At 39.9% G+C, this 18,505-nt stretch overlaps 3 protein-coding genes across 3 annotated transcripts; 1 reads left to right on the forward strand and 2 right to left on the reverse strand.

The window, feature by feature from the left end:
* Positions 1-607: 607 nt before the first annotated feature.
* LOC124416187 lies at positions 608-3,280 on the reverse strand. Its single transcript, XM_046897110.1, has 6 exons — positions 3,275-3,280; positions 2,589-3,116; positions 1,510-2,507; positions 1,181-1,260; positions 910-1,075; positions 608-749 (listed from the first exon to the last, which is right to left on the reverse strand). The coding sequence occupies exons 1-6, from the start codon at positions 3,278-3,280 to the stop codon at positions 608-610; spliced, it is 1,920 nt and encodes a 639-aa protein (XP_046753066.1).
* On the reverse strand, positions 3,277-4,204 carry LOC124416188. Its single transcript, XM_046897112.1, has 2 exons — positions 3,828-4,204; positions 3,277-3,778 (listed from the first exon to the last, which is right to left on the reverse strand). Exons 1-2 carry the CDS (start codon positions 4,202-4,204, stop codon positions 3,277-3,279), a joined length of 879 nt encoding a protein of 292 aa, XP_046753068.1.
* An 11,424-nt stretch (positions 4,205-15,628) lies between these two features.
* Positions 15,629-16,621, forward strand: LOC124416189. The gene is made up of 2 exons (XM_046897113.1): positions 15,629-16,016; positions 16,119-16,621. Exons 1-2 carry the CDS (start codon positions 15,629-15,631, stop codon positions 16,619-16,621), a joined length of 891 nt encoding a protein of 296 aa, XP_046753069.1.
* Positions 16,622-18,505: the final 1,884 nt, after the last annotated feature.

An 18,505-nucleotide genomic window follows, 5' to 3' on the forward strand; every position in this document is an offset into this window, starting at 1 on the left:
TCGACATCTTATCTGATTTGGTATTGGCTTACAACAACACCAAACACCGAACCATACGAATGAAACCATCGGACGTCACGGTTGCGAACGAGAGGCAATTATTGCGTCAGGCGTACGGAGGGCTTCGAGCGATACCTATCAAACCGACAAAGTTCAGAACTGGCGACAAAGTCCGAATCAGCAAATTCAAAAACGTCTTCGAGAAAGGTTATACTCCCAATTGGACGACTGAAATATTCACAATAAGCCGAGTGGAAAATACTCATCCCCTTACGTACAAGTTCAAAGACTATCAAAATCAACCCATCGCTGACGGTTTCTACGAACAGGAGCTCCTCAAGGTTAAACATCCGGACATTTATCTCGTGGAGAAGGTTCTCAAAAAGCGTGGAAAGAAATTATATGTTGAATGGTTAGGTTTTGACAGTACACACAACAGTTGGATAAATGAATCTGACGTGTAACATCATTATTGAATAAATGAGATTCTATTGCAAATAGGCATGTGTCTTTATTTTACATCTTATATAATAAAACAACGTTTGTACAATTATATTTCATAACCTATAGATCACGATACGGTAATTACAAAGCTCAAACGTATACGCTAAGGTCCAGGCTTATAGCCCCACGGAAGCGTGTCGGTCGTGTTGTGAAACACGATTTGCTTGTCGTCATTCCAGCTCAGTGCCACCTTCTTCTGTTCCACAGTATAAACCTCATGCTTTTGACTCAAAAATAAATTCTGACTTTTGATCAAATTTTCATGTTGTGAAGCACATTCCAATCAATCATTAAAAGTTATTGTTCTCAACGTTGATCCCTTGACCCCTTTAGCACGTTTTTTGTCGTTCTTATCTCCTAAGACCCTGAATGAATATAACTTTGCTCTTAATCCTACAGTCTAACATTATTCGACCCTTATTTTCATCCTTCATCAAGCCGAGGACTTTTTTATTTGACAAAGGCATTCCGTAAGCGTTATCGACTGAGTAATCAGATGTGTCGAATTTATGCAAGTCCACTTTCATACACTGGTATACGTCGGGGACGGTGATGTGATATACTAAACTATCTGTATCAGTGTACATTAATTTTGCTTGGTTGCCAAATTTATTCTTAATATAATTGTAGTGAAAATCGTAGATATAAGTTTTCGAAAGATCCAGGATGGAGAAACCTGCATACAAAGGTTTATTTAGTTTGACTTTCGTTTTCTTTAATTCGACTATTACCATATCTTCATCAAAAATGGTGCAGCTATGGAAATTTGGTTTAGCTATAGTAGCTCGAGCACCGTATCTTCCGTCTCATTTCGTGATCAGCCTGACATCTCTATACTTCCTAACATTATCCATTGTTTCACCGAAACTGCGTTGTTCATTAATTTATAAAAGTTTTTTTTCAAATTCGTTGTTCGATTTTTTCCGTACATCAGTATTCAAATCTATACAATTTTTTAGCCATGGTGTTTGCCGGAATTTGAGAACTTTGTGAATTTTAACCAACTTCAGACCTAATTGTAAGCATTGTTTTAAAACATGGTAATGAATAACATAGTTTTGTTTGGGAAGTAGCGTGGTCGTCAATTTCGGTTGCTTTGTACTCGAGATCGGAGGTATGTAGTGCTCCGGACTCAGTGATAAATCTTTATGCATTTCATGCAGTTCCGCAGGATATTCCAAATCTACCTCTGATATGTAACCGAACTCCGCATCGTCCGAGATGGTAAGAACGTCGCATTGTCTGAAGTCTGATACCCATTCGAAGGAACTGTATGGCAGAGCAAAGCTCATAGCAGCACCGTACAAATTGTTAACATCGAAGTACATGAGATAAGATTCTTCGACTTGTGGATCGAATGCCTCTCCCGTATATCTGTTGTTGGCTTTTGCGTATCTGTTCGAACACTGCAACACACCACCTCGGATACCTTTTTCTATAAACATAATCATATCTATATTAGTGAGAAGCTCGAGCTCGATGCCGGTACACTTTAACATTGCATCAAACGACAGACCGGGCGCTGTGTAGTAATGTAATGGGTCCAGTTTGTAAGTTGTCCAACAATTCTGTCGAAAATTTCGAAAAACGTCAGCTAGTAAGAATACGTCTGTTTGTAGATATAAATCTGAATACTCTCCCAAAGTTTGAACGTTAAAAGTTTGCCAAACTTCACATGCATGTGCATAGTCGTCGTCTGATATATCCCGATCGTTTAATTTCGAATAAAATTGTGGTTTGGTCGGTAATCGTCTGTCCTCAAGCTTCTCCCAATTATCGATATACTCATACGGAAAAACACCTTTTCTAGTCAATAACTGAAATTTATCTAAATTATGGCAAAACTTTCGTGTAATTGATTTTTGATCATCACCCAGATACGTTGCTAACTTCTCAAGACTACTGGGCATGAAGCGGAACGAATCTATGAATCTGAACTTTATATCTGTTCCCTTGACATATTTTGTAAAAGAAATGTACTTTTCTTTGTTTACGGGTAGAAGCTAGATTGTGCCCTCGAACGATGTAGCCAACGCTTTAATCAGAAAATGGGAATCATAACCCGATAGATTGTGGAATATCACAGGAATTGTATGTGAGTTTTGATAATTCAGGTTGCAGCCTCGATGAGCAGCACCACGATACTTTCTAGTGAAATGGCAGTGATCACGATGTTTGACGTCTTCGAGCGTAAACGGTTTTTCACAGATGTGACACACTGTTGCCGAATGAAGTTCGTTGATTTGATGGAAATTAAGCGGTTCCATTGGTACAACAGTTTTGAAATAAGTTCCTAACGAATGTGCCAATTTCTCTAACTCAGTCACAAACCATTGAATGCAAGTCTCTCCACGATTAATTTCGAATTTTGAAATTGAATCATTAAACGCACAATGTAGATAATAGGCTATACTGTACGGCGAATGCTTCTGATAAATTGTTCTGTTTTCCCCAAGACTTTTAAGAGTGGGTTGCAGTAGACATTCTAGATCTGCGTAAATGCAGAATGGAACAGTTTCTTTATGTTTGAAATTTCTGAATTTAAGAATCTTGTCCTCTTCGGTCGGTAAAATAACTTTGGTTTTCTTCAAGTTCAGGCAATCTACATTGTGCTTCAACAAACATCTTTCAGATTGAAAGTGTGACAGACACCTATCGCATAACCAAGTACGAGTACGGTGACCAGAAATTTGAGATCTTGTTAATCGTGATAAATTTCGAATACATGCGAAATGGTGTATTCTTCTGTTCTTTGTGTAATTTTCCATACCATCATTTGTCAGTATAATCGATACTGTAGACGTTAATCGAAAGATCGTTGAGTTTTTCAAATTTTGGAATTTGATCTAAGGACATTGGAAAATTCAAACCATCGTACCGTAGCACTGAGCTGAAATGTGGGTACGAGCTGACTTCATTGGGATTTTTATTGGTGGCTGGAAAGAGGGCTGCGGTGACCGACCATAGAAAGCAATACGAGTCGCTGTTACGGATGTTGACAACGGCCTTCTGATTTTGAATATCTTTGGGTAGTGGTGTATATGTGAAGACACCTCCTCGTAGTGGCACGTACTTGTTGATATTCACAGTCAAATTGATGATTTCAGTCAAAGACCAGCCAGAGTCTTTTTCTTGGAAGTCTTCCACCTTGGCCATCACTTTCTGCTTGACATTCTCTTCGAACCACCCATGTATGTCCGTTGGTTGGAGGATAACTTGATTTTTGGTGTTAAAAAATTTAATGTCTTCCACAATTTCAGCGTTCTTTGTAACACTAAATTTACAGGATAAAACACAGTTGGCTTTCAAACTTCCCGTCTTACGTAGCATGTTCTTGAGTCTTGCAACTTGCGTGTTTGGCATCTTTCAAAAACACAGCCAAATCCTTGTGTTGCAGATTTATTACAGCACCCGTTCTAATTCGACTCTCGAACGCCGTCTCCAAATCTTCCCATTTTACTCGATCGCTCCGCCGTCGGCTTTGTAATCCGTCGCCTACTTTTCGAAACTGTCGGAATTTTGCAGTCAACGATTTCAATATTCCGATCGTTGTCAAAATATGTGTCTTCTCCCCGATCGTCGAGGCGTTCTTTCGTAAAATTTTGTTCAGAAGCCTTGTATTTTGGGTTCCAAATCGCATCCATTTCTGAACCTCGGCCGGTGAAGATTTCTTGCTCAAAATCTTGAACGCCGTCTCCATGATTTTTATCAATTTCAAGCACTTTTCGGAATCCATGTTTGTTTCTTCTTCAATCGCACACTTGACAAGAGTTATCGTTGCAAAGCTTGCATCGTAATGATTGCTCTACGCCGACGCGGTCCCTTTTATGGTACATCGTGACTCACACATATCATCGAACTTGAGCGAACAATATTCTTTAACGAAAAGTTTGAGATCTTTTCGAGCGAATCTGCTGCTCGTGTAAGATGGTAAGACAGTTCTGGGAACTCGACGATGAAGTTTTACACGCTCCATGTACGAGACAGAGCTGTGGTAGTGCAATAGTATTAGTAGATATCGTTCTCTGAGCGCGCGATGGGGATGTTTTTACTTTGCCAGCGGTGTCAGGTTTACGATTTCGAGACCTCTGCATTAGTTCAGTAGAGCAGAGTAAGACAGCGGTAATTTACAAACGTAACCGACAAGTGTCAACCACTTTGAGATTTCGTCTAGGTTTAATTGTTAACCTAAACACTTGAAGAAGCTGCACGAAGAGTGGGGTGCTCCATAAGCCTGATGAAATCATTCACAGTCGAACCGTGAAAACGTCAAGGCCGGTGATCGAAATCAATGCAGTTATAAAGTATTTAACGTTTATTGTGCAACAACTTTGGATTTTTACTCGAACGAAGAGAAATAATTTAGCCTGTGTGCCTTTTTTTTCAGATTTTTTTTCCCCGGGAATATCAAAAAAAGAATCGTTTTCAAAAAAAAAATATCGGTGAGTTTCATCAGAATATCGAAATTTTTTCGTCTGTGTGTGATGGGCAATCAAGACTTTGAATATCTAACGGAATTATTTTTTTCTCAGAAATGGAGTATGTCCACATTTTACCGAACGTGAAAGTGCCTCGAGAATGGGCTGAGCACCTCCCTCGAGGCTTCCTCGTTCGATCGGTTCAACTTGCCATTATGATCTATGGCGATGGGGACCGAGACGATATTTTTGTTTACCAAGCGCGTGTGACAGCCCGCTTGGAAAGAGTGGGGGATGGTTCGTGGTTATTCCTCAAAGTGTAAGATGAAGTTATATTATAATTTTTTACATAATTCGTTCGCTGATAAAAATTTTTTTCAAGTATTTGGACAATGGTGTGATAACTTATATAACAAGTTCGATTAATTGGTTTCTTTATTTTACAATGAAAACGATAACTTTTATAACAAGTTCGATTAATTGGTTTCTTTATTTTACAATGAAAACTACAAAACTTACGTGATTCTAGGGTATATTAAAATTTTCTAAAGTTACAGTTTTTGTTGTGTTTGTGTGTGTTTCAGATCAATGTAACTGCTTTCAAGAGACCCCTCATTATAAGCATGTGTGTGGAGTAGTAGTACAGTCGTAGTACAGTCGTAGTAGTAGTAGTAGTATTTTGTAATTTTGTGAAAAAATATATTCTTTAAGAAACAATAATGCACAGAATTTTGCTTAAATGTCTAAAACTTAAATAAAGTGCAAACTTATTCGAGAGTAGACGCATCGGTGATTTCCACCGGGTTATATTGACCGCCCAGATACTTCAGCAGCAAGCGATCCTCCTCGACAGCCTGCACCAAGTTCTGCATGAGACCGTCTTCCTCGCAGAGTACCTTCGCCATGCGTGCCGGGAGAAAGACGCTGAACGTCGCATCCACATCGACGACCACCCGTTGACCAAATCGAGTCTGTACCCTCCTGACACTTGTGATTCGGTAATTTTTTAAAACTTCCAAGTCGGATAGCTTCCTCGTTGGTAGGAATTCTTGCAGTTTGCCAATTTTGTTTAATTTTGTGAAATCCATCGTTGGTGTTAATTTTTTCACAATTTCAAACTTTTCAACTTCTTTGTCACTTTGTTAAGTTCAGATTTTTGATGAACAATTTTTTTCAAGTCTTCAAGATTTTTTAAGAACAGATCAATTCGTCGGCGTAGTTGTGCTTTGTCGGAGGTTCGCTTCATGAGAGCTGAAGAATCGTTGTGAGAATAACGTTCTGAAATTCAGGCTTTTATACCATATTTCTCCCACCAAGCACTCAGAACCTTCCAGAATTCAACGTTGCACCGAAAACCGATGGACGCAGGCCTCTCGACGTCAAGTCGCGACTCGTCGGACGATTCCGAGAATTGTTTGTCTGCCTAAGATTCCGAGAATCGGTTCAGGGTCGCAGGTTATCTTTCTCACGGCTCCGGAGCCTTCCAGAATTCAACGTCGCACCGAAAACCGATGGACGCAGGCCTTTCGACGTCAAGTCGAAACTCGTCGACCGATTCCGAGAACTGTTTGTCAGCCTAAAATTCCGAGAATTCGTTCAGGGTCGTCGTATTCAACGTCGCACCGCAATCCTCCGACCTCGGGCCGCTCGACGTCAAGTCGAAACTTGTCGGAGTCATTGCGTAAGCTTCCCAACGTCGGACTTCCGCCTCGAAACCTCTCGATCGTTGGAGAATCTTCTAGAACTTTCTGGAAGCTATCAACACGACACGTGCGAGGATTCTTGTTCGAACGTTGAAGGATTCACGGAGGTGCGCTCGAACGTTTGAGGGTTCGCGGTTGCACTCGGTAAGGCAGATTCTCGATCCCGCTCGATCACGCTCGATAGGCATGGTAAGGGTAAGATCTACGGTAACTGACAGAGCACTACTTACCGACCGGCACGCCAATCTAGGGGATTTCTTATCGACCGGCACATCAATCTAGGGGATTTCTTACCGACAAGGATCAAAACGATGGTAACCCCTTACCGACTAGACTCAAAGTGATGGTAACGCAGAACGCTGACAGCTCGCCGGAGTGGGGATAACCTTGATGGGTTTGCGTCCGGGCTGGGCGGCGGCGGGGGGAGGGTGCTTTGCCGGTAAAGTAGGTATTTCTACGCAGAATCCCCCTTGTATTGCTACTCCTTTGACAATTTTTTACAATCATCCCTTCGTGCGGATTCAGTACGTGGTTGTGCTGTTCTCAAGAGAAGTCAGCACTGCCGTTGGTTTTTTTTTTAAATTCGGGTTCCGAAAAATTTCAAAAATTTCATGAGCCAGTAGCGGCTAATTAGCGGCAAATTTGAGTGCCTTTAAAATTTTTTTGCGATCATCCCTTTGTGCGGAATCAGTACGTGGTTGTGCTGTTCTCGAGAGAAGTCAGCACTGCCATTGGTTTTTTTTTTAAATTCGGGTTCCGAAAAATTTCAAAATTTCATGAGCCAGTAGCGGCTAATTAGCGGCAAATTTGAGTGCCTTTGAAATTTTTTTGCAGCCATCCCTTCGTGCGAAATCAGTACGTGGTTGTGCTGTTCTCGAGAGAAGTCAGCACTGCCATTGTTTTTTTTTTTTAATTCGGGTTCCGAAAAATTTCAAAATTTCATTAGCCAGTAGCGGCTAATTAGCGGCAAATTAGAGTGCCTTTGAAATTTTTTTGCGATCACCCCTTCGTGCGGAATCAGTACGTGGTTGTGCTATCTTTTTGTGAAGTTAGCAGAGCCATCGATTTTTTCAAAAATTTGAAACACGGCAAAATAATTTGTTTCACGGCTAATTAGCGGCTAATTAACGGCAAATTATCCAAAAGATATCATTTTGATATTTGCAAATGGTTGTGCCAACTTAACGAACGTCAAGATTTGCAAGTTCCCTCCACATCCGAGACGGATCATGAATTGTGTTCAAATTGGTGTAGAGATATCTCTCTTTCGCTTGTCGAAGGTCAGTCGTAACTTGATCCCGAAACTCGCGATAAATTGCAAAGTTTAGAACATTATTTGTACGCTTAGCATGTTTATAGAGGTTATTTTCAAGCGGATACGCGACTTAAGCTCAGCAGTAAGCCACGGAGACCGAGGTTTGCAGACAGGAAAGGAGGAGACGTATTGGAGCATGCGTGTCAAACGCCGAAATTATTTACTGTGAGAAAGAGTCGACAAGAAAATCAACCTGATTTTGCGACGACATTAGAAGAGGGTTCTGATAAGAATGAGCAGATAGCAAGATCAGTATTCAGAGTGCCGAGAAATTTGACGTCATTGAATCGATTTATGGAGCGCCTCTTGATCACTCGCGAAACATCTGTTGGTGTATCAAACGCATACGTGAGCTCCAATAAATCGTGCCCTGCAGTGAACGGTGCTGAAGCTTGGTTTACAGGAAGTAATTTGTCTTCAGAATCAAGGATGAAGACGTCAAGCTGAGTGTTACTGTTAGAATACTGCATTTATACATTTCCGTGATCTAGGTTTGCTTTGTATATAGCTATTATGTATGTGAGATGGTATGTGTGTGTGACATGCGAGACATTGAATAACATCTTAGTCTACATCTTCCTGCCGCTGTGGCATGACCACCCGTTTATACCGACAAGTTAGGCTAACTACGCTGCGACACTTTTGTTTTCTTTTGTTCTGTATATTGTTCATATTTCCTTTCTTCCCACGATCAATAAATGATCCTTTAATTACAAGATATTGGTCCAGTTCTATTCCCATTCCACAACCAAATCACAATAGGTTATGGGCCCAGGACACTGATGAATAAATCTGAGATTCAATTCTTGCAAGTTAGTTTCGGACGTGGTAGACGAAATACATATACGAGCACAAGTGATATCGCGCGCGAGTGTTTTCCGTCCAAAGCGAACATGGATGACGACTTTCTGACGAGAGGCGTGAGGCTGTTTAACGGGCACAATTTTAAATCATGGAAATACCAAATCAAGCAAGTGCTGATAGCAATGGATTTGACGGCCCTTGTAATGGGTGAAGAAACAAGGCCTGATGAAAGATTAGATAGTCAAGGAGCTAGAGCATGGGATAAGAAAAATGCCAGAGCTGTCATCGTTCTCACTTCTACTATAAATGAAGAACAACAAGACCTGGTTGAAAATTGCGATACTGCCAAGCAGATATGGGAGAAGATGGCCATCATACATGAGCAAAAATCGGAATTCAGCAAAAACGTTCTATGGCAAAAGTTTCATCAAGCTCAAATGGAAGCAGGCGAGAGCATTATTCAATTCATCACCCGTGTACAAGTGCATGGGAAGCGCTTGAAAGACATTGGTCAAGAAGTTACTGACGAGTCCATGATTGCAAAAATTTTAATGTCATTACCGGATAATTTTAAATCATTTCGTTCAGCGTGGGACAGTACGGAAGTTAGATGTCAAACAATAGAAAATTTAGAATCTCGGCTGATGAAGGAAGAAAAGCTATTAGCTTTGAATGACAAACCCGCAACGGCTCTAGTTTCGAACGCGGGTAAATATCAAAATAAGGACAAAAGTCGAGGTCATCATGAGCCACAGACATGCTTCTATTGTGGCAAACAGGGACATATAGCCCGCAAGTGTCGGAAGAAATTTCGAGATCTCCGGAACGGAAACAAAACAAAGCAGGACACACCGGTCAGCCAAAACTGCTACATTCAAAACAAAATATGGCAACTTTCGCCGGCGCGCTAATCTCCACCGTCGAATCTGACAACGCTGAAGTGCAGGCTAACGCCACCTGTCGGGGACAGTTTAAAACCCGGGACAGTGATTTGAAGGATGTTTGGATCAGCGATAGCGGAGCGACATGTCACATGTCTGGCCGACGAGATTGGTTTTCTCACTTCGTTACAATCCCAGCGCGTCAGGTTTACCTTGGAGATGGCAGTGTTCGAGAAGCATGTGGTAGCGGTACTATCCGCGTTAAACGACGTGTGAATGGTGTGTGGCTCGATGGACAGATAGAAAACGTTTTGTGTGTTCCATTTTTTAATAAAAACTTGTATTCGACAAACGTATCGACTGCGCGTGGAATGCGCGTTATATTTGACGGCGACGACGTCGATGTGATTTTTAAACAAACAAATGAGATCGTGGCGCAGGGCAAGAAAATCGGTAATAATTTATGTGTTTTTGACTTTGAGGTTATATTACCCAATGCCGAAGCGAATGCTTGCAGCTTGAAAACTCTTCATGAAAGTATGGGTCACGTCAACGGTAGCAGATTACGTAAAATGATACGGAATAAATCAGCTGAAGGTTTGGACAACGTCGCTGATGGGAAGTTCTTTTGCGAGGGCTGTGCATATGGGAAAATGCATAGGCTCCCTCACAAAAAGCATGATGAGGAAGATGGAGGTTATGACGTCGGTGAGTGTATTTACATGGATTTATGTGGCCCTATGTCTCCCTCTCTCGGAGGTTCCAAATTCTTCATGTTGGCGAAGGATAGAAAATCAAGCTACCTCTTTGTTTATTTTTTGAAGCATAAGGACCAAGCAGTTTCATGTTTCAAGGACCTGTACAGTTTAATCGCCACTACACTCAACAAGTCCGTGAAGATGGTCAGATCAGACAATGGGTTGGAATTCTGCAACAAAGACCTGATTGACTTTCTGCGTTCCAAGGGAGCACAGCTGGGTACGTCGGCTCCATACTGTCCGGCGCAGAACGGCAGGATAGAAAGAGAAAACCGCACTGTCGTTGAATCAGCGCGCAGTATGATTCATGCCAAGCAGTTGCCTAAGTACTTATGGTCGGAAGCGGTAAATACGGCTGTGTATGCATTGAACCGCACAGTGAACAATAATAATCCAAAAGTTACTCCATATGAGATGTGGTACAAGCGTAAACCGAACATCTCCCATATGAAACCTTTTGGCACGGAGGCCTTTGTACTTATCCCTGATGTTCATCGTACCAAGTTCGATGCAAAGTCTGAGAAGGTGATCATGGTTGGTTATCAAGATACTTCGTCTAATTATAGACTGTATAGTGAGAGCAGAAATAAGGTGTTAGTCGCTCGAGATGTCCTTTTTAACAATGAAGAACGACACAGTTGGATGGATTTTGCGAAGTACGTCTTCAAAACAGATCGTATGCCGAGACAGACTTTGCTATCGAACTCGGAAGAAACGAAGGACGCTCCAGTCGTGGTTCCTGACGTAGTTGTCGAAGAACCAGCTGTTACCCCTGACGGAGTCGCTAACGCACCAGTGGAGCAATCTGAAATTGTTGCAGATGATTATGAAGGAAGCGAGCAAGTGGAGGTTAGAGATGCTGAGCCTAACATTGGAGCCGAAGATGACGATAATGACGATACACCAGGTGGGATGCGTCAACCATTGCGCGGATCCAAGAGAAAGCTGGACATCACCATAGGCTCCACCCCTAATCTTCGTGACAGGTCTCGGATCAAAAAACCCAAAAGGTATGAGATGGGAAACTTTGTGGAAGTCACCGAACCGCAAAGCTATGAGGAAGCAGTGGCCGGTCCCTATAATGATGAGTGGAAATCTGCCATAGCTGACGAGCTCACTTCGCATGAAAAGAATCACACGTGGGAGGTGGTTGATCGTCCTCCAGGTGTTGATCTTTTGGATGCTCGGTGGGTTTTCAAGGTGCAAAGGGATTCTACAAATAGTGTTAAGCGTTTTAAAGCTAGATTGTGTATTCGAGGATGCAAACAAAAGTATGGGATAGACTATGAAGATACTTTTTCTCCGGTTGTTAAATACGAGTCTCTACGTATCTTATTCGCAATCACCGCACACTTGGACTTGGAGCTTGTTCAATTTGATATTAAGACTGCCTTTTTATACGGTGATCTGGAGGAGCAACTGTACATCAAGATCCCACCCGGCCTGGAAGTTGAAAATAAGAACCAGAAAGTATGCAGTCTCAAGAAGGCAATCTACGGATTGAAACAGGCGTCCAGATGTTGGAACAAGAAGTTCTGCGATTTTCTAAAGTGTTTTGGTTTCATACAATGCAGTTCAGAAAGTTCAGTTTTTGTGCGTGTGAAAGAAAGCAGAGCTATGTTTATAGCCTTATTTGTGGACGACGGTATGATTTTTTCGCAGTGCCAAGACGATGCAAATGAAGTTGTGAATGCTCTAAAGAAAGAATTTGATGTAAAAATAGGAAAAGCTGATATGTTCGTTGGCATTCAGATCTCGAGGGATAGAAAAAATAAAACTGTATTTTTACATCAAGAAGCTTATGCCCAAAGAATATTGCAAAAATATGAAGTCGTCGACGAGCCATGCGACATACCAGCTGATCCCAATACTATTTTGTGTGCACCCGACAAAAAAGTAGAGATGAATGTTCTCTACAGGGAAGTGATAGGGTCTTTAATGTTTTTATCAAATGTAACTAGACCAGATTTGACTTATATTGTTAACTTGCTTAGTAGATATGTGTGTGGTTTTGACAAATCTCATTGGAGAGCAGTTCAGAGAGTATTGAAATATCTGAAAAAAAACCTACAAAAAAGGGCTAGTGTATAAGGCAGGTGTGAGCAATACCGATTTGTTTCTGAAAGCTTTTTCAGATGCTGACTATGCTGGAGATCGCGACCAGCGGAGATCCACAAGTGGTGGTGTTATACAATTAGCTCATGGTCCTGTAGTATGGTTTTCTCGTAGACAAACAGTAACAGCTATGAGTACAGCGGAGGCTGAATATATAGCCGCTTCTTGTGTAACCCGCGAAATTGTATGGCTAAGACATTTTTTAAAGGAATTAGGTTTCCCATGTGTTAACCCGACCAAGTTGTTTATTGACAACACAACATCTATAGTGTGGACAAAAGATGCAGTGCTCAACAATAAAACAAAACATATTGAAATTAGATTTCATTATGTGAGAGAAAAAGTCGAGTCAAATGAAATAGTCACTACATATGTTCCTACTGAATTACAACTCGCAGATCTGTTCACCAAGAACTTTAATAAACAGCGCTTTTCTTTCTTAAGAGACAACATTGGAATGCAATAATAATAACAATTAATATTTAATAACACTAAGATGAACTACGAGATATGCTTTTACATAGATCTCAAGTTTTTTTGGCAAACGGAAATATTTAAACAGGAGGTGTGTTAGAATACTGTATTTATACATTTCCGTGATCTAGGTTTGCTTTGTATATAGCTATTATGTATGTGAGATGGTATGTGTGTGTGACATGCGAGACATTGAATAACATCTTAGTCTACATCTTCCTGCCGCTGTGGCATGACCACCCGTTTATACCGACAAGTTAGGCTAACTACGCTGCGACACTTTTGTTTTCTTTTGTTCTGTATATTGTTCATATTTCCTTTCTTCCCACGATCAATAAATGATCCTTTAATTACAAGATATTGGTCCAGTTCTATTCCCATTCCACAACCAAATCACAATAGTTACAGTACGATGTATGATAAGTGGCCATAGTCGGGACAAAGAAGAAGGAGCGCGAAAGAACTAACTCAGTAAGGAAGCGTGACTCAAAATTATTTCTACGCAGATTACAATTTAAATCTCCTGCAATAATAATCTTTTTATAAGCATGAGTATGGTGGCTAAAACTATGTAGAAAGTTGTGAAAGAGCTGGCTTCTGGGTGGTTTGTACATAGAGGTGAATAATACAGAATCTCCTATGGAACACATACGGGCGGACACTCGTGTGTGTGAACAAAAGAGCATCCCCAACTTGATTATACTTCGAAACACACATCTACGAGTGAAAATGAAAATGTGTGCGGCTAGCACCGCGGACCGCGGCAACAATACCGCGGCGACAATACTGGTCGCTAGCCGTGCCGATATTTAATTCGTAGAAAAATAATCATAATTTACCGAGACAAACATAACGACAATTTCCGTGGCGGCAAATCCAGACAGAAAGCTGCACTCGGATTGGCCTAGCGCTATCGCTTATAATTCAAAAACTATGCGTCGTACGAGGTTCCGGTAAAGAAATTCTCGGTTGGATTTTGGCAACGTATCACGCTGGCTAGTCCGTGGGAGGTAATTTAGAGACACCCTGTATACCGTTCCGATATATAGGTATACATATTATTACCGGCCGTCCGCCGTTTTATTAAATAATAATATACCATAATCTATAGTATACCTTTTGCTTTGTTATATATATATATATATATATATATGTATAATATACACATATATGTATACAAAAAATTTCAATAGGTTCATTGCAATAAATTCCATGCCGATTATTATTTACTTGTGACGTCTCTGCCGGTAACCAAGGCGGCGCCCTCTTTGCGCCCTACCTCTACCAATGTGTAGTTACCATAAGAGAGTCTTACGCGCTTTTACGATATTTTTTAGGCCAATACCAATATACACAGTTACCATCATAACATGCATACGCCTTTATCGATACTTCTTATACGCTAGATTAACCGTTATTTCATCAGCCAAGCTCATACATATAGGTATGGTAAGGTAGGTTAATATTGTTGGGTGTGACGGTCAGTTTGCGAATATTTATTTGTTCGGACAAAACGTTTCGGCTGTGGCATGGCCAGCCGTCCTCAGTTCTGTGGGAATAGTACATATACTTAGTGACTAGGTTTACATGAAAAACATTTGTAACAATTGACAAATTAGGAAGCACGGGCTATACATTCTTCGGCCACGTGTTAACCAATCTAATGTTCCGAATTGGAGGTTAGGAAACCCCTCTTGAAATTTGACTCGACTGTTTACTCTAATACAAAGACATTTTTAAATTGTTAACATTTTTCTTGAGATTGAAGCTACTTAGAGAGGTACAACAATGACTAGTGTTATGATTTTGATGGTATTTAATTCAAACTTACAAGTTTTCTACTTCTATTGCGCATCTAGGTGTTTAATGAAGGCGCTCCCGTGGAGAAGTGATCGAGAATCGAAAATGTGTGTTACAGGTAGATAGTGGTTACCTGTCGGTCGGTACTGTAGAGACTCGCACATTTGAAATAATTACCATACGTTACATATGTAGAAGTGGTGCATATAAATTACTTAAATGCTCAATGTCAAGTCTTTTGTTACACGTGATATTCCGACTAATGTGAATCATTTCCTTAACTAACCGGTTTTGATAATTGGACTCGTGAGTTAAGATGGTAGGGTTATCAAAATCGAATTTATGTCCTAAGGATAAGCTATGGTTAGATAAGGCTGATTTGTTCGGATCTTTGCACTTTATAGTGTAGCGGTGATCATTTATGCGTTTGGTCAAATGTTGAGAGGTCTGACCTATATATGCATTCTCACAGTTCAAACAATCTAATTTGTATACTAAATTCGAGTGGAGCATTGTGGGATCAGTATCTTTAAGTCGGGTGAAAATTCTTGCAGATGTGTTTTGTGTTTCATGTACCACTTTGATGTTGAATTTTTTTAAATAACCTTTCAGGTTTTCTGAGAGTCCTTGAACGTAAGGTAGAGAGATAGTTATTTTTGTGGAATTGTCGTTAACGATAGTTAATTCTCGTTTTTTTCAAATTGAAAAACACACTATTCTACCAAAAGCGGACTTTTTGAAGGCTGTAGAACTCTGCTTAACGTCTACGTATTTTGTTTATAAAAAAGTATTCTATCAACAAATCAAGGGCGTAGCCATGGGTTCGCCCATTGGTCCTGCAGTTGCAAACATAGTAATGGAAAAACTGGAAAACTTCACCATCCCTAAATTAAATTACACTTTACCCTTTTATAAAAGGTACGTCGACGACATACTTACTAGTGTACACCTAGATAACATTAAAGATATTGTAGACAAGTTTAATCAATTTCACCCCAATCTACAATTTACCTTTGAAACACAAAATATAAACTCCATTAGCTTCCTAGATTTAAACATTATTAACATAAACAACACACTGAGGATTGATTGGTTCAGGAAACACACTTGGTCGGGTCGATACTTGCATTTCGGATCACACCACCCATTAACATACAAAAAAAGTGTCATAACAGGACTGGTAGACAGGGAGTTAATATTAGCAAAACCAGAGTTTAGGGAAAAAAATTTGAAACTCGTCAAAAGCACACTCATAGAAAATGGGTACCCACTGTACACCATTAATAACATCATAACGAATAGAGTAGAAAAACTTTACAATAATAATGAGTTTTAAAAAAAACGAGAATTAACCATCGTTAACGACAATTCCACAAAAATAACTATCCTTCTACCTTACGTCCAAGGACTCTCAGAAAACCTGAAAGGTTATTTAAAAAAATTCAACATCAAAGTGGTACATAAAACACAAAACACATCTGCAAGAATTTTCACCCGACTTAAAGATACTGATCCCACAATGCTTCACTCGAATTTAGTATACAAATTAGATTGTTTGAACTGTGAGAATGCATATATAGGTCAGACCTCTCAACATTTGAAGAAACGCATAAATGATCACCGCTACACTATAAAATGTAAAGATCCGAACAAATCAGCCTTATCTAACCATAGCTTATCCTTAGGACAAAAATTTGATTTTGATAACCCTACCATCTTAACTCACGAGTCCAATTATCAAAACTGGTTAGTTAAGGAAATGATTCACATTAGTCGGAATATCACGTGTAACAAAAGAACTGACATTGAGCATTCAAGTAATTTATATGCACCACTTCTACATATGTAACGTATGGTAATTATTTCAAATGTGCGAGTCTCTACAGTACCGACCGACAGGTAACCACTATCCACCTGTAACACACATTCTCGATTCTCGATCACTTCTCCACGGGAGCGCCTTCAATGAACACCTAGATGCGCAATAGAAGTAGAAAACTCGTAAGTTTGAATTAAATACCATCAAAATCATAACACTAGTCATTGTTGTACCTCTCTAAGTAGCTTCAATCTCAAGAAAAATGTTAACAATTTAAAAATGTCTTTGTATTAGACTAAACAGTCGAGTCAAATTTCAAGAGGGGTTTCCTAACCTCCAATTCGGAACATTAGATTGGTTAACACGTGGCCGAAGAATGTATAGCCCGTGCTTCCTAATTTGTCAATTGTTACAAATGTTTTTCATGTAAACCTAGTCACTAAGTATATGTACTATTCCCACGGAACTGAGGATGGCTGGCCATGCCACAGCCGAAACGTTTTGTCCGAACAAATAAATATTCGAAAACTGACCGTCACACCCAACAATATTAACCTACCTTGTCTGATGCAACGGTCAACAACCTCTCTACACATATAGGTATGGTACATATATTTTCACATTTGACTATTATATCTTTCAAGATTAGCTTTCACATAAAACTATAGTTTACGATCTCAGTTGCAATAGCTCAAGTTATAAACACTTGCAATAGATTTTAAACTCAGCACTCAATAAAGATAATCAAGTAGACTAAACACAGGAAACGTGGGAAGAGAAATCATGAATAGCTCACAGACAGATAAGCCTTCATTCTCAGAACCAAAGATAGCGTCCTTATATTAGCGACGATGCGACCAATCAGTGATTCACGCCTTGCTTTAAACCAACCATCTCGCGCTAATTCCCCGCCGAGATCTCATACACTAATCAGAAACTTTACCCCCAAATAAATAAACGCCCTCATCCAATTATTCTAGACCGGCGAAAAACAGCGACTCTTCTGAACTCCTACTTTTTTCCGCCAAGTCAACCCCGATTCAAACTAAAGCATAAGAAATTGAGCAGTCGAAGGATAATGTTATTCAGAGAAGAGATTTAGACTTCACTCAAAGAGCATTAATCGAACCGCTAAATAGATCAGAACTTTTACCAAAATCACAGAATCAAGTTAGAGAATAACTAATTCAGAACCTCCGTAACTTAGATGCAGTTATTACTGTGGTAGGTGATAATCATCAGTTTGTACAACAAATTATTAACTTTACAATTGAGAACTTCAAAAGATTGTGTTAATAAATGTGTATTTAAACCCAAATGTTGTCATCTATAATTATTTCAATCACGCATAGTGATAGTTAGCACGAGCCAAGTATAACAAACTCTTAAAATTTCGGGTAAGCTAGACGAGAAGCCCTCAGGAGCTGATCAGCAGATTTTCGAGATTCATGTACATAAACTACGTAAGTCAAGAGTACAACCTCAATCACGCAGCGAATCAGAATCAAGTCACAACGTCCCTCTTGAGACGGAACATACTTACAGAATGAGACTTCTCATAGCGCTTCCAGATGTGCTAAGGCGCAAAAGCGGAGAAGTGATCTTTTAATACAATCAATGCAAGGTCAATACATTGGCGAATTGATTTAACCAGTACATCGAAACTCGCAATCTGAATAGTTGGTATGAAATTTGAAGATATTTTGACAACAGATGGATGTAATTTACATTTTCAATAAGCGTGCATATTGCAATAAATAATAGTCTTGAAAATTGTTTTTTACTGTATTATCAATCACCTCATATTCTTTTCCCACGATATCAACCACATGACATTCTTTTTCCCTGCCAAATTCCAAATGCATGTGGTGGAGAGTTTATAAAAGTTAGAATTGAAAACTTTATTGTTACGGA

The sequence above is a fragment of the Diprion similis genome, chromosome 2 (assembly GCF_021155765.1).
Source record: "Diprion similis isolate iyDipSimi1 chromosome 2, iyDipSimi1.1, whole genome shotgun sequence".
In the NCBI taxonomy this organism is placed as follows: Eukaryota; Metazoa; Arthropoda; class Insecta; order Hymenoptera; family Diprionidae; genus Diprion; species Diprion similis.